The 25,492-nt window shown below is 41.6% G+C and overlaps 1 protein-coding gene across 1 annotated transcript; it reads left to right on the forward strand.

Moving 5' to 3' along the window:
- The first annotated feature begins 384 nt into the window (after window positions 1-384).
- Window positions 385-25,484, forward strand: LOC117526615 (myosin phosphatase Rho-interacting protein-like). Its single transcript, XM_034188671.1, has 18 exons — window positions 385-516; window positions 4,243-4,436; window positions 5,895-6,055; window positions 6,235-7,361; window positions 7,452-7,591; window positions 9,316-9,469; window positions 9,539-9,616; window positions 12,302-12,334; window positions 13,545-13,613; window positions 13,749-13,838; window positions 13,952-14,046; window positions 15,657-16,305; window positions 16,447-16,681; window positions 18,574-18,667; window positions 18,776-18,935; window positions 19,052-19,165; window positions 25,006-25,092; window positions 25,199-25,484. Exons 1-18 carry the CDS (start codon window positions 385-387, stop codon window positions 25,343-25,345), a joined length of 3,759 nt encoding a protein of 1,252 aa, XP_034044562.1. The 3' UTR covers window positions 25,346-25,484.
- Window positions 25,485-25,492: the final 8 nt, after the last annotated feature.

The following is a 25,492-nucleotide window of genomic DNA, read 5'->3' on the forward strand; positions in this document are numbered from 1 at the left end:
TGGTGAGTCTATGCTGATAGGGGTAAAGTTATCCCATCAATGGTGGTTTGGGTTTCAGTCAACAAGATATTGAGTAAGTGCATTCACAGACTGTTCTAAGGAGATAACCCATTGCTAGTCACACAAAGACACAAACTGTATTTGTAGAATTTTAAAAGTCTTTGTATTTTACTTTTATTGATATTGTTCTAGTTTATTATGCAATTTGTCAGAAATTGCCCATTAATCTGTCACACACATAATTATGTCCGGTAATAATTTTAATGTGTTGATTTTAGTTGAAATTATGCTCATAAACTGTCTCTACAGCTTGTTAGCCTACAACTTAGGATTTGTGCCAAAGCGCCAATATCCAGCCAAACGCTAAGAGGAACAGAACAAAACATGGCGCCACAGCCAGACTATTACTGCTGTCAGTTCCAACCAAATCCATTTGACCCTTCACGTTGTGGTTCCTGCCTAAGGCCTGATCACATGCACATCAATGGCACTGTCACTGCTACCCAACGACAACAGGTAAGTACCATTACTTTTGGTCGTAGATGGGTCATTTCTTAAAATTTGAAAATAAAACTTTTTCTTGTCCTGTGTGTTGCCTCGCATGCATAATAACAACTAAGATTATACTGCCATGTGATCATGACCATTTTGTTATATCTTTTTATTCGCCTTATCTCACCTTGTCCTCCACAATCTTCTTCATTACACCAAACACCTGCATGTCTTCCCTCACATCCATAAACCTCCTTTTTCTCCATCCTCAGCATCCTTCTCCCCATATATCCCATGCACATGCGCTTCTTCTTTTTCTTTTGGCTGTTCCCGTTAGGGGTCGTCACAGCAGATCAATCGCGAGTAGTAGTATTACTAGTAGTAGTAGTAGTAGTAGTACTCAATGAGGGCACACCATGCACATGCACCAACATCTCAGTCTTAGAGTACATCTTTAAGGGCCCCTTCACACATAACATGAAATTGGGCAAAAGAAGCAGAAACCGGCCGAAAATCCGCGAACAAAAAAACGAAACATTCCACCTGCTGTCAGGAGGGAAACACGGTCAGACAGGCATGCACGATACTGCGGCGATGGTTTTGTGCACACTCGTGTTTGCGTGCACGAACACAGTGAGAAAGTCGCGCACACAGCAGCGGAACAAAAACTAAAAAAAACAAACAACACCAATTTATAATACTTAATTCCGGTTGTAAAGAGCGGACTAGCCTCTGCCTAGACATACACCAGGAAGTAATGAAATGACATGGATTACTGTTCTCCCTTTTGTTTTACATGAATGACCTGATGCGCTCGTCTCATGAAGACATCAGCCGGCATGGTGTGTCCAGCGCACAGTGATCCGCTGATGACCGTGTTGCAAATGTAATATGTGTTTTAATTATTATGTGGGGAAATCCTGCAGTTACACGCGCCTCACGGTAGCGTCCAAAGTTGCGGTGCGCTGATGCGGTGGTCAGCTGACAGGCGATATGTGTTTTAATTTATTTCCAGGACAGCATGCTGACATCTGCGCTTCACAGTGAAGTTATAAGAGGTCATATTCTTCAAGCCAATACAGGTGTTCTCCAGGTGTGACTTGCGAGCACAGATATCTGAACAGCTGCAGGTCACAGGGACACGCCCATTTGTCTGTGGACCTCGTCAGCTCACAAAAAAAGGCTCACTCTCTGTTCCTTCTGTGATTTTAATTTTATGCATGTATTATTATTTTTTTGTCCTGCATCTGTCTGATGTCTGTGTTTTTTAATGTAACACCTTGCGTGCACAGTCAGGTCCAGCTGACAGTCGGCAATCAGTGACAGGCACTGTATGTCCACAGCAAAGCATATGAACAAAGAGATCACACATGAATGAGCTCACGCATTTACCCGTATTTGATTGATTTAATCTCCACTCTGTCTGTCATGTAAACTACAATTTACACGGTGGAAGTGACCTCAGTCGGCTGGCATTGTCAGCCAAATTCCAGGTGCCACACGTGTGATTAGAGTGCAGATGACCACATTCGAGTTGTCTGTGAAATTGCAACACGAGTGTGGCATTACAAGCAACACACATGGGTGTGACTGTACAGATGTTATCGTGTGTGTACGTAATTATCAGCATGTCGTGAGGGCATGAGCACCCGTCCACACATGTGCATTGTGTGTTCACCAGCTGAGTTGCAGTACACAGCGGTCAGCTGTTCAAGCTGCACACTGCACTGGACAGCAACCAGAATCCGGGACCCTCAGCCATAGCTGACAATGCTGGATTCATGGTGTGTGTGTGTGTGTGTGTGTGTGTGGTGTGTGTGTGTGTGTGTGTGTGTGTGTGGTGTGTGGTGTGTGTGTGTGTGTGTGTGTGTGTGTTGGGGGGATGACAACGACACACTACACAAGCCATTTGTGTGTGTGTGTGTTTTCCGCACAGTCACACCCATGTGTGTGGTTTGTTAACGCCTCACACTCATGTCGCACTTAGACAATTTTCACAGACAGGTCGAATGTGGTTCATCTGCACTCTAATCTTGTGTGTGGCACCTGGGATTTGGCCGACAACTGCCGAGAGAGGGGTCGAATGGGCACTCGCAGGACACTTGCTGTCTTTCGGCTGTTGGTGTGCGTGAATGGTTGTGGTGACAGATGTACAAGGTGTTTGAGGTGGCTAAAATTTTTCATGAGTGGCACGCAATTCCTCATTCATGCGCTAGTCGGCTTCAATCGTGTTATGTGTGAAGGGGCCCTAACATTGTCTACCTATGCAGTTTGCTCTGACATACTCATTCCTAATCCTGTCCCATCGCCATTCACTCCCAGGGAAAATTGCAGCATCTCCACCTCTGTCACCTCCAGTTCTGTCTACTGCCTTTTTTTACTAGTGTTACCCCCTCTACGCCACACAACATAGTTATTGTCAGTACTGTCTTGTAAACTTTGCCTTTTGCAGATTCTTTTATCACCAAGTAGTCCTACCACTCTTCTCCACCCACTCCACCCTGCCTGTGCACTTTGTCACTTCTCTACCATCCTCTCAATTACGTTTAACCCTCTCATTGATGCGCATGTACTCTGTTTCCACCTTCTCTGTGTTGCAGCAACCATCTCCGTACTCCCACAACAGATCGCAATGTAATCCACAAAAATAATAGTCCATGGTTCTTGTCTAATCTTATCCATCAACCTGTCTTTCACATTACAAACAAGAAAGGACTCCAAGCCCATCCTTGATAAGATCGAACCTCCACCTTGGATCTTATCATTGCTATCACATACTACCTCACAGCTGTCACACTGTCCTCATATAATATGCTGCACCATCTCACATACTCATGATAAACTGACTACAGTCCTACCAAAACATTGTGCCATAATTACAGAGAAGGCAAATGATCTCCTGCAGGCTAAGGTGATGATGTGAACTTAGAACATAATTGCCAAGTGAAATTACAGTGGAGGTGGGAGAAGGACAATAAAGCACTGTGGCATTTGATTCTGAATCATTAATAAATTACAGCTCATTACAATCCTTGGGGAATAGGATGTAATCTGATACAGCCTACACACCACTGGGACACGTACCCTCACACAAAACTGAGTCATCATACTCCTGAACATCCTGAAAAAGTTTGTTTTTAGTAAGGTTAGAACTTTATTTTGATGTGAACATATGATATGCCATTTTAGATTGAAAAATGTATGCACTCACTGCATTGTAACATGAAACAAGTCAAATTTTTCTCTACCAATGAGCACAAGAGCTGAGGAGGGCTGAAGAAAAAGATGAGAAAGAAGTTAGTGGGCAGCTCTGGTAATGTTAAAGTACTAGAGCAATGAAATAATGATGAGCAGAGCCAGAGACAAGGTTAAGTTACGTCCTGTGTTTGCAGTCTAAATGTATTAGCTAAACTAGCTGAAGGAGGGACAGGAGCACAGGAGTAGACTTGCTGAATGATTTGAACGCAGATGTGGCTGAAGAACCGTCAGCTGTCACAGTAAGTAACTAAAAGTGTTTTAATATTCAAATGAAGTATACATTTATTGTGTTGTTTGTCCTTGAAATACACCAATAATCAAGGTGTGTCCATCTGTTCTTGTGGTAAAGACTGCTGAGGCATCCAAAGGTTTTGTTTAATCAATATCAAAACTTAAAGTATTAGCTTCTATCTATGATGTTCTTCATAATCTCCTTTATAATATTCCTGATCTATTTCTACACAGTGATTAATGTTTATGTCCTTAAACCAGCATGCAGATGATGATGGTGATAACGGCGATGATGTTGGTGATGATGAACTTGATGATGAACCCACTCTGTCCGTGGAGACCTCCAGTATCAGCAGTGATGACCTCAGCAGGCTTTGGACCTACGAGTGGACTCTGGTTCACTCTCTGAGTCCAAACAGGGAACTCAATATCTGCAACGCTGACACACAATCCAGGTGATCCTGTAGCCCAATTTCACAACTTTTTTTTTTTAATTAAATGCACAACTATTCATTTTGTGCAAAATATGTCAAAAATCATTTTGCATTAGCTATTTTTTAGAATTCAGTTTGATAAACAAAATGTTGAAAAAAATCTGCTTTATAGGACAATTATTATCAATGCTGCATCATAGGCAGGTTTTGGCAGCACCGATTACATTATTAGGAAGAAGGAAATTATTGCATTATTCTCATTTAAATGCACAAAAATCATATGGCATCTGAAACTGGATGTATTGTGCTGAAATGCTGACCCACATCATTTATTTCTATGAAAGCATCTGAAACATTGCACAGGTTAACCTTAGGCCTCCCGTGGGAGGAGGGCGTCATTCACATTGACTTGTGTAGTGCATGTGCGTACGGGTAATTGCAGGAGAAACAATACTTTTATAGAGCAGAGTGCAAGATCCTCAAGCTCAGTTCAATGAGATTAGTGAGACACCAGATGGCCTCTTGCAGGTGCAGGGTTGGAAAATGGGGGACCCATGGGCCCTGCACAGATCCCACACTCTGCTCCACAATAATATTCCTTCTCCTGCAATTTTCAGTACACATGTCCTACACAAGTCAAGGTTGGCCTTTATTTCATTTGACATTGAGTTCAGAGTGCAGATAGACAGACGGACACATGTTGCTACAGCCTATAGGCCCCATCACACTTCGTACGAATGAGCACGAGCCACACCAAATCAGGCGGAATGTAAAAAAAAACAACAAAACAAAAAACAATATTCATGGGAGGGAATAGGAATTGCGGAGCACATGGGAATACCCAGACTGTGTTCCGACCCGCCCAGACTGTACATGCACATGCGGTGCTCATGGGCTTCCGAACACAGTACAACTGTAGGTGGAACACTGTAAGAGTACCTGGACAGCTGCCAGACGGCAGTGAGAACAATAAGAATGCATTACAAGCCGTACGATTGTGGTCTGATTGCGATTTGGCAGAAAATAATACAGTAGCACTCGAGGTGCAATCGAGGTGCACTCGTGGTGCATTCAGGCACATTCAGGACATTTGGCCAGCGATCAATGTGGCGGAAACGTGCCGAACGTCCCCCTGAACGCGATCTGAATGTCATGAATGCCTTTTCATGCCATCCGAATGTTTAGACTGCAGCCAGACTGCGGTCAGATGGCACGTCAACCGCCGTTCGATATTTTTCAACTTCGACCGTGCCCTGACTGTTTTGAACATGAGCAAAACATTCAGGTCGGCCGCATGCCTGTGCCCGACTGTTTGAACTGCGCTCAGACTGCTGTCCAATGGCCAGGAATGCACCTTGACACCTCCCAAATGTGGGTCGAACTTTCAATCGGCCGGCATTCGGCCTCTGGTGCGATGGGGGTAACCTGTTTGTCAGCCTGTGAAATAAAAACAATAATTCTTGTGTTTGTGTCCTCCAGCTCTCCAAATCACCAGGCCTGCCGACAGAGGAGTGTATCACTCAGCTCAGAGAGGCGCAGTGAGCCTCAAAGAGATATGACCCGTTTGGACTCTTCTCCCCACAGTGAAAATTCCTGGATGGATGAAAGGAGGGGAAGGGACAGGTCCCGCCAGGCCTCAGGTCAGTCACAGATAACATACATATACATCTATTAGCTGTAAATTTGAGCTTTCGTTCATGTTCTCCTACAGTGTAGGAGAATATCAGCCCTGCAGGAGAACATGAATCATGAATACGTACCCCATAGGACCTACAGGCTACATATTAAGACAATGTTCAAAGTCTTGTACCATTTTCAGAGTCCACAGGAGACAAGAAACAAGAGAGTGGTTACTTTTCTCCAGGCCGAAGGGCTAATAGTGAGCAGCAGATAGAGGAGGTCAACAAACGGCCATTTCATTACTATGAAAGAGGACATCCTCTCCCCAGTAATATCATTCCTGAGCCCAAAGCGTGCGTCCCCTACAGGAATGTCAACCTTGGCGTACCCTCACAAAGGAGGAACACTGAAACGTATATGCAAGAAATTTGGAGAAGTGAATCCCCGCAGAGGTACACGTACCACTCCAACTTTAGAAGGGGGACTGAGTCACAGAGCAACTCTCCAACACGCCACAGCTCTGTGAGCCCAAACAGCCAAGACCAATACAAGTTCACTGACTCCCCTTTGGGAACCCAGCGACGGAGCTCCATCTCCAGGAATAAGTCTCATGCATCATCTCATTGCACCCCTTCCCATAGTCCTTCTCGGCAAACATCTGGTAGGACTAGTCCATCACGCAGAAGGGGATCTGCCGTATCTCGAGTTGTCTCACCCTCGAGGATCAGTCCTTCCAACAGGACCACAGACTCTTTTTATTTACAGAATGGTGAATTTGATGCCCAAAAAGTAGCCAGCAGAGCATCCAGGCGTCCTTCTCAAGCATCAAACAAACATAGTTTAGACTCTGAAAAACTGTACAAGAATTTGGAATCTATTTCACATCATGATGTCTCAGAAAACTCATATGAGGAACGTCAGCGATCTCCTCAAAATGGAACTGCTGTCAACAGTTCAACCAATACTCATTCTCGTAACAGCCATAATGGCTCGCCATCCAGGAATGGCTACGACACATACATCCACACCCCGCAAAGGGAGACGTACACCAAAGATAACAGACTGAGTCCTTCTCAAGGCTCCTGGCAAGGCTCCTCGCATTCTGTACTAAGCCTCCCACCTTCACGTGGTTCTTCCATGTCAAGGCGGGGCATAGAATCCCAAGTCCTGGGTGGTGCAATGTCCCATGTTACCACCATGGAAACAGATAGGGGCAGTGTTGTGAATGATGACATCAGCTGTGACCGAAGCAGAAGCATCCAGAGGCGAGGTATGGATGCCTTATTGACCTCTGAAGAAAAGAAGAGTTCAGCAGACGTTGAGGAGGTATATCAGGGTTTTTTGTGCCTAGCTAAAAGGTTGTGTCAACGTCTAATGTGCTGATTGTATAATTTTTTTTTTTTACTTACATCTGAGGTGTTTATGACCATGGAAGACTACATTATCCTGGCTGATATTCCAAAAATTCACTTGGAGCCAGAGGAAGAATATCCAGGGCTGAGGAGGAGAAACCAGAGTCCAAGTCCGTGTAGGGACCAGAGGCTCAGGACATACAGGTCTGGTATGGTACCTCTTGGTATCAAGGTGCAGCATACACTTGTGCTCAAAAGTTTACATACCCTGACAGAATTTTTTTTTTTTTCAGCCATTTTCAGAGAGTATGAATGATAACACAAAAAGTTTTCACTCATGGCTTGTGGTTGGGTGAAGCCATTTATTGTCAAACTGTGTTTACTCTGTTTAAATCATAATGACAACAGAAACTACTCGTATCAACATAATACTTTCTTTAATGGACGTTTGGTGACTACTAAAAGAACATGAAAGATGGAACATTTTATGATCTAATGGTAAACACCTGCTTCATTTATGACCAGATGAGGAAAATGTGATTTCAGAACTTATGTAAAAGTGTTTGTCTAAAACATAACACAACAGCATTTGTGGTGTGTCAATCTCCAATTTGGGGTTGTACCCAGCATTTAATATGAGTTTTAGCCAGCTATTTAGCTATGGGAGTGTTTGGGACATAACATCAATTAAACTAGTCAGGGGTGCGGTCAAATTTGGTGAACTGCTTTTTCAAAGCCAGACTAGAATCAGAGGTTTTGTGGCCAGTGCATGGTTCTGTGTGCAGTATATCAAAGTGCGCAAGTGGAAAGCAGTCACCAAACTTCCTGAAGTGATGGAGTGAAGCAGTAATGTGTTTTGTATGAGTCGTATTTACTTTCATTTTGTATAACTGTTGTTTTCAATTGAGCTTTGCTGTTTGTATAACCAGAGTGTATGCACGTTGTGAACTCGCCTATATAAGGCATATCTGCATACTGTGACATATCAATACAAGGCTTTTGCCGAACTAGGGTGAAATCACTTTCTGCTACCTCCTGATAGTAAGGTGCTAACACTGTTTCTGACCACAACCCATTTAAGAGTAACACGCACATGGGCACACAGATGGCACCTCTTAGTTAATAAACATCTGTGCTGCGCACAAATATGACGTTTGATTGAGTTGTAAATTATCACTGCACGCTGCATTGCTGGCTCCATTGCATGCTTCATTACACACTGCTTTGCACATTGCTTGAGTGTACATTGCTTTGCTCAGTGCATTGCTCACTGTACGGGCTGCTTTGCTTGCTGCTTTACAGGCTTCATTGCATGCTTCTTTACACACTGCTTTGCTCACTGCATTGCACGCAGTGCACAATGCTTTGCTCACTGCTTTGCTCACACCATTGCATGCTTACTTTGCTCACTGCATTGCACGCTGCATTGCACGCTGCATTAGATGCCGCTTTGCTTGTTACATTGTATGCTGCTTTTTTCACTCCTTTGTGCATTGCATTGCTGGCTGCTTTGCGTATTGCTTTGCTTTCTGCTTTGCACACTGCTTTTTGCTGGGTGAAATGGTTATATTGGGAAAAATCAGTTTGCATATTTTTTGTAGTTACATGTAGTTATCGTGCAATTCTCTGACTGCATGTGTCAATACTCAACCATTCAACAACAATAAATAACAATCTCAAACTTAGTCTGACATTTTTATTATATATGTCACAAAAGTGAAGAGATGGACTTCTGTAGGCCATGCCCAGTGAGTAGTTGGTGATTGTCACGCCCATTCTGTCATGTGTGACAGCATCTCTATTCCATTTAAAACAACAGGCCTAGAAACAGGTTATTTCTTGGACACTGATTTTGTATGTGTGTTTATAGTATCTTTTGTGGACTTAAGTTGTTTTACTCAAAATATGCATACTATGACCCCATTAAGGTATCAAGATGAAACAGATCTCTCCAGCTCAAAGTTTGAGTCAGATGAAAGAGGCCGGGGCAGAGAAAGAGGGAGGGACAGACGAGAGAAATGCCGTGATGCCGAAAGTGGACGGTTATCTCGAAGACAGTCGACGGCGTCTCTTCAAACACAGGTATAATCGCTGACAGGTTCCATCCACACTGATCCAGTGACTTGTAATTCTTTCTGTTTATTTGATCAGAGTTCAGGCAGTCAAAGTGGAAAGCACAGATCTTCAAAAGTGAAGGGAAATACTCCTTCTGAACACTCGCGGACACAGGTGAGTGGGTTCTATAACTTTATGCATCTTGATAATAACGACGTATCATTCCAGACAGACTAATCAAAAATGTTTTCGTGCATTCGTGTGTAACTAAACAAAAAGCAGTGAATGCAAGAATTAAGGCATGCAATGACAGGGACTTGTACTGGACAGCCAATCACATTGCTGCTGAATGAACTTATGATAAAGTGAGCTGTGAACAAGAACCGTGAAAGAGATTCGAATCATGAGCCAATCAAGGCACGTCAACAGGCTGGATCTCTGCCTGCCATGTAAAATGGGAAATCGTGGCTATTGACATCGCTAAGCAAAAACTAACAAGGCCATCGGCCCATCAGTCCACTCCTCTGATAGACTACTGTCAAATTACAGAGATGGACTTGAAAATTATCTTTGGCTCACAATGTTGTGCTTAGGCTCATGTAGTTCTGGAGAAGGTAACCTTTCATATTCATATATTGCCATTTTGTTGAGAAACAGTGATTACAAAACTTTGGAAATGCTACGTCCATGGTGTTGGTCCCCCCCCCCGTGGGCTACTGTGGCTTTAACGATTAACTGTGCTGAAGTGTCAATAGGCGCACTGTTTCACCAAACTATAACTAATACAAAAACTAACAGGATTGGATCATGCATAATAAATAATAAATGATCCTGGACTCACATTTGCTTTAAAATCAAAAAGAAAAAAAAATCTTCCTCGAAATAAGTTTGACTTCATCATTAAATTACATGCGAACCCTTCCTGTAGCTTTTTGAGGCATAGTGGCCACAGACATTCCAGAACAAAAACTTGACCTTTCTTGGTGGATGTGGAGTAGAAACTCATGAGCCTGCAGAGTTGAAATAACCAAGAATTGTCAACAAAGAAAGACCCAACTGAATGATTTTATTTAGTTTATATAGTGCCGCCAGATGACAACATAGCTGCCTCAAGGCCCGTCACACGAGTAAGGTCTAACCTAACCAACCTCTAGAGCAAGCACACGGGCAACAGTGGTAAGGAAAAACTCCCTCTGATAATATTGAGGAAGAAACCTCAAGCAGACCAGACTCAAAGGGGTGACCCACTGCTTACACCTTTCTACCAAAAAGGTTTACAATACAGAAGACAACACAACAACAATTGATGAGAGTCCATGCAGGCAACCAGTCCACCGCTGGGGGGAGGGGGGGGGGTGTCATCGAGCCACTCATTGGATCTGTTCCTACAGCGGAGTCCATTCTGCGTCCGCCACAGAAATAATCCAATCCAGCATGTGGATCCATCCGCATCTCGGACAGAGAGAAAAAGAAAACAGAATCAGAGAGAAAAACAAAACAAAATCAGTCAGCCAGAAAAACTACACTTAAGTTAACAATTCATCAGCATTAAGCAACAGGAAAGTAGAAGAAACACTAATGTGATCGCTGGCCACTAGCCCTAAGCTTCACTAACAGACCCAGACTTTAGATAAAGCTCAGGCTGAGACCTGCTCTATTTACTAATAAAATTAATTTAAAAGGGTAGGAAGCATAGTACCATACTATGCCAGTATGCTAGCCATATGAAAGGGAGAATAAATGTGTCTTAAGTCTGAACTTGAAAGTCTCTACAGAATCTGACTGCTTTATTGATGCAGGGAGATCATTCCACAGAACAGGGGCATGATAAGAGAAACCTCTGTGGCCCGCAGACTTTTTATTCACCCTACGGACACAAAGTAGACCTGCGCCCTGAGAATGCAAAACCCGGGTCGGTACGTAGAGCTTGACTAGGTCAGCTAAATAAGGAGGTGCTAGTCTGTGAATAATGATTTTTAACTGAACTGAGCCAAAAGAGCCAGCTTTTGAAAATTAACCATTTTTACAATCACTCCTACATAAACCCTGTGTGTTTGGAGCAAATGGGTCACTCACTTGTCCATTCTAAAATAGTACTGTGATTTTTGTTTCAGCTCTTTTGCTTCTGTTTTTTCTTCTTTCCCCAACTTTTTTTTTTTTAAAGAAAGTCATTACTTTTCACTGTAGATTTCAGGGCAGCATGTTCATTTGATTTATCATCTTTATTAATAGATTCTAGGATGCTTCCCGTCTTTGTGTGCTGCAGTCTCAGCACTGCAGAGTCATGCCTAAAACTGCCGGGCCGATGTACAGAGAATAACAAACGAGCAGGAACATGATGCATTAAAAAGTTTACTACTTCACTGCAGAGACTCACGTGCAGCAATGCTACACCACAGCCTGTAGTTTGCAAACCTACACCAAACATAATTGGCTCAATCCAGATTTTCAGTGACCTGTTTTCACATCACATCATGCATTTTCTGTTTTTTTTTCCCCCCTCCCCTGTCGCATCATGTACATGGTGGACACGTCATGTTGCATGGTAAGTGCGTTGTATGATGATGCCTCATCACTTCCTCCTTTTCTCTTCCTGTTCCTGTTTTAGCTTTTGTTTACAATTAGACTGAACAAATTTTAGGATGAGCTTGACAAGATTAGTTTCCTGCCTTGCTGAGTTCTAATTTTGGAATGTATTTCTTCTGTTTACTCCTTTATCATTCAAAATTAATTCATCTCATCTGCTCAGAATGAGTTGTTTCCTGCAACTTCATCAGTGAAAGAAAGTACCATCTTCAAATAATTATAATTATAATAATTTCCTTCTAATGCTGTAATTGCAGATCATCTTGTTTTAAGGGATGGATATCCAGACTGGATGAGCACGGAAACGTAAGTCATCGTTTTTTCCTCTTAGTTTAACTCAACAAAAATATAAATGAAACATTTTTTTCCATTCTCATTTTTTCATGCTTTTAAGTAAAAGACCTTAGACGTCTTTTATTTACACAGAAAAGTTTGCAGTCTTTGAATTTTGTTCCCAAATGAGTTAAAAAAAAAATCTATGTTCCTGAGCACTTCTCCTTTACCATGATAATTTATCAGCCTGGTAATCCATCCCACTGGTGGAACCACATAAGGATCCAGCAGTGGTGGAACCCTGTAGGTTTCCTTCACTGGTGGAACCCCATAAGGGTCCAGCAGTGGTGGAACCCCACAAGGATGCAGTACTGGTGGAACCCCATAAGGATCCCACAGTGTTGGAACACCATAAGGATCCAGCAGTGGTGGAATCCTGTAGGTTTCCTTCACTGGTGGAACCACATAAGGATGCAGCACTGGTGGAACTCCATAAGGATCCAGCAGTGGTGGAACCCTAAAAGGATCCAGCAGTGGTGGAACCCCAAAAGGATGCAGCAGTGGTGGAACCCCAAAAGGATGCAGCACTGGTGGGACCCCAAAAGGATGCAGCACTGGTGGGACCCCAAAAGGATGCAGCACTGCTGGAACCCCATAAGGATCCGGCACTGGTGGAACTCCATGAGGATCCGGCACTGGTGTAACCCCATAAGGATCCAGCAAGGGTGTAACCCTGTAGGTTTCCTTCACTGGTGGAACCACATAAGGATGCAGCACTGGTGGAACCCCATAAGGATCCAGCAGTGGTGGAACCCTGTAGGTTTCCTTCACTGGTGGAACCACATAAGGATGCAGCACTGGTGGAACCCTGTAGGTTTCCTTCACTGGTGGAACCCCATAAGGATGCAGCACTGGTGGAACCCCATAAGGATCCAGCAGTGGTGGAACCCTGTAGGTTTCCTTCACTGGTGGAACCTTATTAGTTTTGTTTGGATAAAATGTCCACTTGAAAAAAATCCTTGGGGGTAGCATCATTAAATAAATACATTATTCTTACTTTCTGTTCTTACTGTTGTAACAAATAATCACACTGGACATTATTTTTAAAGTCAAAGAAGACCAACTGCAAGACTTTTTTTTTAAAGCAGTATGTACAACAGTAAACGTGCTTTAGCTCAGGTTATTTTAATGCAGTCCATGAAAGGAAGTACATTGATCATTTAGATGAGATTGTGTTTTGCAGTGGCAGAAGCACTGGTTTGTTCTCTGCGATACATCGCTGAGGTACTACAGAGACTCAGAGGCTGATGAGGTCAGACCTATTCTTTAGCTTTTCCTGGAAAGATTCTCTGTGAACGTTTTATTCTTCATTGACAGTTTTTTTGATTTAATAGCTTCATGACACATTTGACTTGACTAACTTCATGCACTTCTTGCTGTGTTGCAGTCTGATGATCTGGATGGAGAGATTGACTTGACATCCTGTGTGAATGTATCAGACTGTGATGTCAAGAAGAACTATGGATTCCAGATCCAGGTTTGTAGTAGCTGTACTTGTGCTTCTGCACTGGACCGTAAGACTTCCTATTTTTGCATGTCACACGTGTGGGTGCTTCCTGTTTAACACTGTGCATCTTTGATCTCTTGCAGACAAAGAGGGCAGTGTTCACTCTCTCTGCAATGACCTCCAGAATACGCCGAAACTGGGTGAAGTTACTGAAGCAAGCCATCCAGAACAACTCGTAGTGAGTTAGTCTTTGCACTGGGAGTCAGATGTATATATGCACCGTATTTTTCAGATTATAATTCCGGTTAATAAATTTAACCTATGTTCTTTAAGATAGTCTATCACTGAATAATCTTTCCAGATTGTTACAGAACGTTTTTATTAAATTCTTGTGGTGCGACTATGTCCCCACCCTTTGTGATGCATGTTTTAGCGACTTATTCTCTGCTGCGACTTATAGTCCAAAAACTACGGGACTCAAATATGGTGTTATTTGACAGGCGCAATACTATAATCAAATATACGAGGTAATGGGCATGAAGACAGTATGGGGTATGACAATCTGACATTTGACCCCAGTAAAATTGACTTTCACCCAAATGTTTGACCTTTGGCTGACCTTGCGGGGCAATTCTGGAATCCACGTGGCAGGAGGCAGACCCTCTAACTACCAGGCTAAAGCCCATGTGCCCTAGTGACTGTCGCAAGAGTGTCTTTTGGCATTGGGGAAGTGAAGTTTCCTGACTTCAACTGCACAGCGACTCCTGCTGGGCCAAGTTCAGTAGAAATTTAGCAAAAGGACCTGGGAGGACAAGGTCAACAGACAGACAGGCAGACAGACAGGCAGGCAGGGTTTTCAACATCTCAACTCCATTGGTATTGGGATTGTACATGGGAAATGGCCACAGGTGGTCTTGAACTGGGAACCTTTCATTTGGGAAACAAGGGCACTGGCCCCTTGAATATGAACAAATTGCATATAAAGTGAACATAGTATAAAACAGACTGAATATCTAAATTAATAATAATAAAAAAAAAAGAAGAAGAAGAAGAAGAAAGTGACTCTTGGGAAGTAACTGAATACCAACAAAGCCAACAAAGTATAGACCTAAATGAAAAGCTAACTGAATCTTAAAAATGAACTGAACCTAAAAACTGAATATAACAGAACATAAAACAAACTGATTATGGGCATACGGAGTATAAAGCTAATATTAAAGAAATGAACTGAATCCTTAAAATAAATGTTATAATGTAATGCTAACAGTATAAAGCTAACTGTAATGCTAATGGAATTTTGAAAAAGGAACTGAAAACTGAAAAAGGAACTTTAAAAAACTGAATATAATGCTAACAGTATAAAGCTAACTGAATTTTGAAAACTGAACTGAATCTTTAAAAAAATGAACTGAATCTTTAAAAAAAAAAATAGCTGAATATAAAGCTAAGTAAAAGGAGTTGAATCTATAAAAACTGAACTGAATATAAGGAACACAAAAAGAACGAATATTAACCTAAGACATTATAAACCTTCCAAAATAAACACGTTATGTCCACAGACAACAATATGTGAGCAAAGACCTTAGAAGAGCCTTTAAGTTGGAACACTATAATCGTTGTTAATATAATATTTTGTTTAATTTAATGATGATAAATCCATTAACATAATCAAAAGAATAAAACATAATTCATAGATTTGAAAAAAAAATGGTGTTCTACATATATGATTTCTGAAAGCCTAAATGCAGACAGTGTGGTTGGGTGGTCTGTCTATAATACAGCCAATCTATTATCTTTCTTCTAATGTGTAACACTATCTTCTAGTCTTTCCTTTGATTCTGTCCTCAGCCAATCAGACACCAGCAGCGAGAAAGTGAACCCTCGCTCTTGGAGGCCATTGTCATGCCAACCTCCGACTCACTTCGACAGCAAGGACTCCGGTTATGAAAATACTCCTGCATCCACCAAATCTGCAAACGCACCGACAAATTCTCACTGCCGATCTTCATCTGCAGACCCGGACCTGGATGCCAGGACCTCTGACTTATCTCCAGCCAGTCAGAGAGAGGAAGGGGAGGGCTGGGACCGTGAGCAAGCAAAGCGATTGGAGGAGAGGAACAAGTGGTTTGAGGAGGGGATCCCCTTCAATGAAATGAGCAGCAGGTGGGACTCTATGGAGCTGAAAAGCGGGAACGTACCCATGCCTGTAACTGGAAGCGTGGACTCGGAGGTCAGCAGGAAATGGGCAGAATTTGAGAGGCTATCATTTAGGGACATGACTGCACAGTCTCTCATTGGCGCCCAGGCTTCCCATTCAAACACGCCACAGGTGCCCCAATCTCCTATCAGCAACCAGACCAATCAGTCAAGTCATGAAGAGGCCGACCATTCTACCACACCTTCCCAAACTGATGTATTAAGCTTGAATGTGCCTCTTCCATCTGTGAATGGTTCCCAGATTGTTCAGTCACATACAGCTGAAGTGCTTCAAAAGGAGGTAAGTAAAAAAGGAACAAAAAAATGACACCGGGTGTCCAATACAAGGCATAGAGTCACAACAAACCCAACTTCATCATCTCTTCAGCCACTTTCCTCATTCCCCTCATCCATGCGTTTTCCTCCTTTCCACACCTCCTAGGCCCTGTCTCTTAGAAAGCAGGTGGAGAGTATTAAGAAAGAGCGTGCAGCCATGGGGATTGAGGTGGACAGCCCATGTGGCCCCAGGGCCCCGTGTCGGGCCAAACTAGAAGCCTTGGAGGCGGCTCACCAGAAAGCCATGCAGGAGCTGCAGGACAAACACGCAAGGGAGATCAGGGAGTTGGAGAAGAAGCGAGACAAGATGCTACAGGAAGAGAGCCAGGCAGCTGCTAAAGGTAATAAAGTAATGTGGGGCCCTGATGTAGCACATCAAGAGCAGTTTGACGCAAATCCTGCAAGGATCTTTGACCTTAAAAAGTCAGACTCTTTTAGGACGGCTAATTTGATTGACTAATCACAGATACACCTGCGATAATTATGAGACACCAATATGAAGTAATATCACCTTTCTATTGGTCACATGACCTTTGGCCTTGGGTTACCTTGAAAGGTCAAACTCACTTTAAATGTGGATGTTTCAATCTTCTTTCGGCTGCTCCCCGTCACAACAGCATATCAATGATTTCCATCTCACCCTGTCCTCTGTATCTTCCTGTCACACCAACCACCTGCGTGTCCTCCCTCAGCACATCCATAAACCTCCTCTTTGGCCTCCCTCTTCTCCTTCTGCCTGGTGGCTCCATCCTCAGCATCCTTCTCCCTATATAACCTGGGTCCCTCCTCTGCACATATCCAAACCATCTCAATCTCGCCTCTCTGACTTTGTCTCCAAACCGTCCCTCTGATATGTTCATTCCTAATCCTTTCCATCCTCGTCACTCCCAAAGAGAATTGCAGCATCTTCAAATGGATATTTCAATGACTTGATTAGAAACATAATGGTTACAGTGAAACACTATGAGAATTGACTTTGGGTGACCTTGAAATGCCAAACTCAATGTCCTACCTGTTAACGCAAACAATTTGGAGCCAGTATGGATTAAACATGGCCAAATACACAACATGGTTAGTCAGGAATAAAGTGGTGTAGTTTTGCACAGAATTGAGGCCACGCAGCTCCTGTGATCAGGCTAAGTGTACTCACAAAGGAGCCAATCAGTGAGTGAATACATTAAACGTCTATCAGTATCTTCATAAAAGTGACTAAAGGGTGGTGCCACGAAGGTCCAAAACGGTGGTGGTTGCAACCAGATGGTTTTCCTGAAGAGCTCCTCCCCACAACTTTTGCATCACTTGTTATAAATCTTCATGAAGAGGAGGTATTGAGGAGGATTTTCTTTCACCTAAACACCAAATCTAGGCTTGAACCTCAGATGTACCTTCTAATCAATTGAATCTGAACTTTCAGGTCCTCCCCTATACCACATCATCATGAAGCTGTATAACTGGTAGTACAAAATGCAAAATGTGCACTGTGCACAATTTCTCCAATCACAGCCACAGAAGCCTATAACTTCTGGTTTTCTGAGTGTCTTGGTGGCTTTCCTCTCTCTTCTTCTTCTTGCACAGTCACTCAGTTTTAGAGAGCTGTCTCCTCCATGCAGATTTACCATAGAGTGCCATACTGTTTGTATTTCTTCATAATTGATGGAAATAAAGCCCAAGACATATTCAGTGACTTGGAAATGTTCATGTATCCATCCCCTGACTTGTGTAAAGAAAACTGGCAATAAAAATGATTATTTACAGGTATTATACCAAAGAGTTCTATTACTTATGCAACCCATCATCTTGGGTTTTATATTTTTAATTAATTTATATCAAGCTGTAGATATTTGTATTGAGTTTAATGAAGATTTTAGAATTTTTTATTTTTTGTATTTGAAATGGCATAATATGTGAACTGAGTGTTCCAATACTTTTGGAGGGCACTGTAAATTTATTTAAATAAGAATGTTGTCACAGTGGGACATGTCTGGTCTTGATCAGGCCGGCCCATGTAAAGTAGGCTATTTCCTTGCAAGTGATTTATGAAGTGTTGCTGCTAATCCTTGAGTCCTGGTTGGTCATTTTTTTTTTTTTTAGATGTGACAAAGTTGAAGGTTGCCCAAACTTTTCCATGTCAATGTATACAGTGATTCCTTTAGCACATTACAATACTGTACAGATCCACACTGCACATGTCCTGATCGGTGGTTTCTTGACCTTCTCGTGTGCTCGTTTATAGCTGTGGAGGTGCTAAAAGCAGCTCACAGAGAGGAGCTGGAGAAGATAAGGAGATTGACTAGAAGTGCACCACAAGAGGACGCTTCACCAAGAAGGTACGGCACTGCTTTGGTCATGCTGTAACGGCTTAAGACAACGATACTCTACGTGAAACCACAATCCTTTGCATGACGGTGCTTAACTTGTGGATTCCCATGTTCCAGGCCGCAGGCAGACGTTTTACACAGCGAGTTGGACTCACTGTCAGAACGTTATTCCCAGACATGTCTGGAGCTGAGCCGCACTGAGCAGAGCAGCATAAGCAGGCTGAGCGAGCTGGGCCACAAGGAGAGAGAGCTGGAGCAACTGCAAAGAGAGAACCACGTTAGTGTGCCGACACAAGAACAAGAACATCCAAATAAAACGGAACATAACGCCAGCAGCTGTTCACGTGATCTTACCACCCCATAAGTACAGTCAAAATTTAACCTTGTTTACAGGAGCTGAAGGCCAGACTGGCTGAAGAGGTCAGTCGTATGCGCTATTTCATCACGGGGCAGAGATCAGATGTGGTATCTCCTGAAAACATGGCACGCCCTGCATCACAGCTTGAGGTACTGACGGTAACACGACGTGATACAAGTGTAAATAAATTATAGTCTGCGTACGAGCCTGTGCAGACAAATAATAGATATTCTCTCCACAAGCAAAAGTTATGCAACACTGACTTCAGTCCACCAACAACATCCTGTGGATGTTCTGCAGCCGGCTCTTTAACCTACTTTTTCCCCGTAAAACTACTGTATATGCTGTGTAGCATTTTTAATAATGGCACCCTGTAGTCACTTTGTCACCTCTATTTTTTCCAAGTGTCCCCATTTCTGTTGTGCATCTGTGACTGTCCACATTCTGCTCCAAATACTGCCATCTGCTGCTTGAATTAGAGAATAGTTCTCAAGTCATTCCTTTTCAGTAGTCCAGCACCTCCCACTGATCATCTCATACTTACTTGAGGTTATATTTATGTATGTTCACCACCTATGTTGTTTAATATGCAATGTAAGATTATGGAGTAGGTACTTATAGACCTAAATGCACCCACATTGTCCAAATACTTATGGACTTTCATCCTGCCTTGCTTCCTTCCTTTCTGCCTGCAATGTCCAAATACTTGCAAACATTAGCTCCCAATGTTTGTGTATGTCTTTGTGTATATACACAAATTTGTCACTGTAGAATTTACACTGGGGTTTAAAATATAAATATATTTGAGATACACAAATACAGTAGTATTTCTAAGACATCCACCCACACAGTATTTGTGAAAACATCCAGCTAACTCTGAGTAGAGCCACCGCTTTTTCACATCAAAAGGAGTCAGCTGAGGTTGGTGGTAGATTGGGGGGGGGGGGGGGGGCATAGACAAGGACATTGGACTTGACTACGATGCCATTATGAGGTACAACACAAAGTATCCGCGCCGAATGCGGTTTCTGAACCCTCTGTTCAGCAACAAGTGACTCAGCTCGATACATTTATACCAGACCACGATTCAGCAAGGTGTTGCAAGGGTGTTTACTTCTTTAGCCACAGACATTTCAAATGTTCTCCATTTGTCATCATAATATCATAGAATCACATTCAAGATTGTACAATACAAATTCAAATTATTACAAAACAGGTTATAAAGTATATTCTCTCTCTGGCTGTATTTTGTGGTGAAATATGCACCAAAATGCATGAAATGGCACCTAAAACTTCAAAATATTCAAAAATCACACCAGACTTGTTCACAAATCCACCTCCACCCCCTTCATAAAACCCTGGATCTGCCCTTGGAGGTGGTTCGGGCATCTGGTGAAGACGCACCCTGGTCTTCTCCCTCAGTCTTCCTGGCACATCCAACGGGGAGAAAGGAGGACACCATTTGCCTGTATTGCTTCTTAGGGATTCTTCTGCATTGTTAAGGGGAATTTTTTTTGGCACTTTTTCTTTTATTATTAGAGTTTATTTTGTTTAGTGGTTTGATTACTGGGAAAGAACAATGATATTATTATTGCTACTGAACGTGTGATTGTTTGGTATATAAATCGTACCAGAATATATTTTGCAAGATATCCCAAACTAGTAATAAATAAATAATAATAAAAAGTGACATACTCCAGAAAATACGATATATAAAATATTAACCCCTGCATTTAAAAGTATGATTTCTTAGAAGCCTTCAAATCTGCTGTCAAAGGTCACACATCACTTTTTTTTTTTTTTTTATAATTTCACGAGAAATTAAAGCAGCCAACAGCTATATATTATCAGCTAAGTGGCCTTTATGTACGCATACGTCACGAGTACGTACGGCTTTGATCACAGAGAAACTGGGGAGAGCTGACACTTGCCATTTGGTATGTTTATGTATTTTGGGTCAAGGATGAACTGCCAAAACAGAATGTTGATAGGACTAATATATATATATATAAGCAAAATTAGAGATATTAGCTAACAACCATGAACAAGGGATGTTGAGAAATTCTGGACTCACACACCACTTGAGCAGGGGGTGCCAAATCATCTTAAAAGTGAAGTGGCCTCTGTGTGTACATGTATGTGTACCTTCGAACACAGAGAAACTGAGGAAAGCTGACATTTGCCGTTTTGTATGCTTATGTATTTGGGTCAAGGATGAATGCCACCAAAACGAAACTGATCGGACAAAATACGGATATTATGTAACAACAGTGAACAATGGATGTACATTCTGGACTCACACGTCATTCCTAAACATTATAGAAACTCTGCATAATTTATTACCACCCTTGAAAAATGTCAGCATCCTGTTTTTATACAACCCCTGGCAAAAATTATGGAATCACCGGCCTTGGAGGATGTTCCTTCAGTTGTTTAATTTTGTAGAAGAAAAGCAGATCACAGACATGACACAAAACTAAAGTCATTTCAAATGGCAACTTCCTGGCTTTAAGAAACACTATAAGAAATCAGGAAAAAAAAATTGTGGCAGTCAGTAACGGTTACTTTTTTAGACCAAGCAGAGGGAAAAAAAAAAATATGGAATCACTCAATTCTGAGGAAAAAATTATGGAATCATGAAAAACAAAAACGCTCCAACACATCACTAGTATTTTGTTGCACCACCTCTGGCTTTTATAACATCTTGCAGTCTCTGAGGCATGGACTTAATGAGTGACAAACAGTACTCTTCATCAGTCTGGCTCCAACTTTGTCTGATTGCTGTTGCCAGATCAGCTTTGCAAGTTGGAGCCTTGTCATGGACCATTTTCTTCAACTTCCACCAAAGATTTTCAATTGGATTAAGATCCAGACTACTTGTAGGCAATGACATTGACCCTATGTGTCTTTTTGCAAGGAATGTTTTCACAGTTTTTGCTCTATGGCAAGATGCATTATCATCTTGAGAAATGATTTCATCATCCCCAAACATCCTTTCAATTGATGGGATAAGAAAAGTGTCCAAAATATCAACGTAAACTTGTGCACTTATTGATGATGTAATGACAGCCATCTCCCCAGTGCCTTTATCTGACATGCAGCCCCATATCATCAATGACTGTGGAAATTTACATGTTCTCTTCAGGCAGTCATCTTTATAAATCTCACTGGAACAGCACCAAACAAAAGTTCCAGCATCATAACCTTGCCCAATGCATTTGAGATTCATCACTGAATATGACCTTCATCCAGTCATCCACAGTCCACGATTGCTTTTCCTTAGCCCATTGTAACCTTGTTTTTTTCTGTTTAGGTGTTAATGATGGCTTTCGTTTAGCTTTTCTGTATGTAAATCCTATTTCCTTTAGGTGGTTTCTTACAGTTCGGTCACAGACGTTGACTCCAGTTTCCTCCCATTCGTTCCTCATTTGTTTTGTTGTGCATTTTTGATTTTTGAGACATATTGCTTTAAGTTTTCTGTCTTGACACTTTGATGTCTTCCTTGGTCAACCAGTATGTTTGCCTTTAACAACCTTCCCATGTTGTTTGTATTTGGTCCAGAGTTTAGACACAGCTGACTGTGAACAACCAACATGTTTTGCAACATTGTGTGATGATTTACCCCCTTTTAAGAGTTTGATAATCCTCTCCTTTGTTTCAATTGACATCTCTCGTGTTGGAGCCAGGATTCATGTCAGTCCACTTGGTGCAACAGCTCTCCAAGGTGTGATCACTCCTTTTTAGATGCAGACTAACGAGCAGATCTGATTTGATGCAGGTGTTAGTTTTGGAGATGAAAATTTACAGGGTGATTCCATAATTTATTCCTCAGAATTGAGTGATTCCATATTTTTTTTCCCTCTGCTTGATCTAAAAAAGTAACAGTTACTGACTGCCACAATTTTTTTTCCTGATTTCTTAGTGTTTCTTAAAGCCAGAAAGTTGCCATTTGAAATGACTTTAGTTTTGTGTCATGTCTGTGATTTGCTTTTTTTCTACAAAATTAAACAACTGAATGAACATCGACCGAGGCCAGTGTTTCCATAATTTTTGCCAGAGGTTGTAATATCAACATTAATTGGGCTTTGTGTTTACTAAATCAGGAAAAAAATTGTGGCAGTCAGTAACGGTTACTTTTTTTAGACCAAGCAGAGGAGAAAAAAAAAAATGGACTCACTCAATTCTGAGGAAAAAATTATGGAATCACCCTGTAAATTTTCATCCCCAAAACTAACACCTGCATCAAATCAGATCTGCTCATTAGTCTGTATCTAAAAAGGAGTGATCACACCTTGGAGAGCTGTTGCACCAAGTGGACTGACATGAATCATGGCTCCAACATGAGAGATGTCAATTGAAACAAAGGAGAGGATTATCAAACTCTTAAAAGAGGGTAAATCATCACGCAATGTTGCAAAAGATGTTGGTTGTTCACAGTCAGCTGTGTCTAAACTCTGGACCAAATACAAACAACATAGGAAGGTTGTTAAAGGCAAACATACTGATAGACCAAGGAAGACATAAAAGCGTCAAGACAGAAAACTTAAAGCAATATGTCTCAAAAATCGAAAATGCACAACAAAACAAATGAGGAACGAATGGGAGGAAACTGGAGTCAACGTCTGTGACCGAACTGTAAGAAACCGCCTAAAGGAAATAGGATTTACATACAGAAAAGCTAAACGAAAGCCATCATTAACACCTAAACAGAAAAAAACAAGGTTACAATGGGCTAAGGAAAAGCAATCGTGGACTGTGGACGACTGGATGAAAGTCATATTCAGTGATGAATCTCGAATCTGCATTGGGCAAGGTGATGATGCTGGAACTTTTGTTTGGTGCCGTTCCAATGAGATTTATAAAGATGACTGCCTGAAGAGAACATGTAAATTTCCACAGTCATTGATGATATGGGGCTGCATGTCAGGTAAAGGCACTGGGGAGATGGCTGTCATTACATCATCAATAAATGCACAAGTTTACGTTGATATTTTGGACACTCTTCTTATCCCATCAATTGAAAGGATGTTTGGGGATGATGAAATCATTTTTCAAAATGATAATGCATCTTGCCATAGAGCAAAAACATTCCTTGCAAAAAGACACATAGGGTCAATGTCATGGCCTGCAAATAGTCCGGATCTTAATCCAATTGAAAATCTTTGGTGGAAGTTGAAGAAAATGGTCCACGACAAGGCTGCAACCTGCAAAACTGATCTGGCAACAGCAATCAGAGAAAGTTGGAGCCAGATTGATGAAGAGTACTGTTTGTCACTCATTAAGTCCATGCCTCAGAGACTGCAAGCTGTTATAAAAGCCAGAGGTGGTGCAACATAATACTAGTGATGTGTTGAAGCATTCTTTTGTTTTTCATGATTCCATAATTTTTTCCTCAGAATTGAGTGATTCCTTATTTTTTTTTCCCCTCTGCTTGGTCTAAAAAAGTAGCCGTTACTGACTGCCACAATTTTTTTTTCCTGATTTCTTATAGTGTTTCTTAAAGCCAGAAAGTTGCCATTTGAAATGACTTTAGTTTTGTGTCATGTCTGTGATTTGCTTTTTTTCTACAAAATTAAACAACTGAATGAACATCCTCCGAGGCCGGTGATTCCATAATTTTTGCCAGGGGTTGTATACGATGACTATGATTTGACACAAAGTGAGGAAACAGTGAAAATTAAACATTCTTAAAAAGGTAATAACACCACACTCATTTTGTACTCATCATAAGGTTAGGATACTGTGCCCTCCAAAAGTATTGTAACACTTGGAATTTCACACATTTTAATTTGTTTATGCCATTTTAAATACAAGAAATACAAAAAAATAAAAATTCCTAAAATTGACATGAAATTACCCTACATCAATTTTGCTAAATTAATGGTATCATTTTTTTCAGTAACCCTGCTAAACCTGATAGGCTCATATTTATAAGTAAAACTTCCAAGTCTAATTTAATGAGACGTCGTCACCTTTTGTCATGTTTTAGACCCTGCTGAGAGCAAAAGAACATGAAGTACAGTATCTGAAGAAAGAAATCAGCTGTCTACAGAGTGAAGTTCAATCTCTTATTAAGGTACTGCTCCTACAAAAATTAAATACTAGGGTTTTTTTTAACTTGGCAAACAATACTTTCCTGCCCAATACCTTAACATACCTTCTTTGTCGAAACCTCCTCCTAGGAGAAACAGGCAGGTTATGAACGTTACAAGAAGGCCTACGTAGAGCTGAGTGACGTGACGAGTCGAAGCCAGTTGGAGACGGGCTCCCTAAATGAGCTTTTGAGACTGGCCAACGCCGCACTACAGGAGGGCGCGAGGAAGACCTGAGGGCCACGATGAAGACAGCTGAAGGAAGCCAGATTTGCCAATTTGAGATATAAGACAACATAATGTGACCAGCATTCTACAATAAAATGTACAGTAATAAATAACAGCTCTTACTAACTGAAGTGAAACCACCATGACAGAGTGCTT

The sequence above is a fragment of the Thalassophryne amazonica genome, chromosome 15, assembly GCF_902500255.1.
Source record: "Thalassophryne amazonica chromosome 15, fThaAma1.1, whole genome shotgun sequence".
Lineage (NCBI taxonomy): Eukaryota > Metazoa > Chordata > Actinopteri > Batrachoidiformes > Batrachoididae > Thalassophryne > Thalassophryne amazonica.

Excerpts from the sequence above, each read along its gene's own strand:
- LOC117526615 (XM_034188671.1), top strand. The coding sequence starts at position 385 with ATGGCGCCACAGCCAGACTATTACTGCTGTCAGTTCCAACCAAATCCA. Across the intron at positions 7,592-9,315 it reads CAGAGGCTCAGGACATACAG|GTATCAAGATGAAACAGATC; the intron begins GTCTGGTATGGT and ends GACCCCATTAAG. Across the intron at positions 18,668-18,775 it reads GAGGACGCTTCACCAAGAAG|GCCGCAGGCAGACGTTTTAC; the intron begins GTACGGCACTGC and ends CCCATGTTCCAG.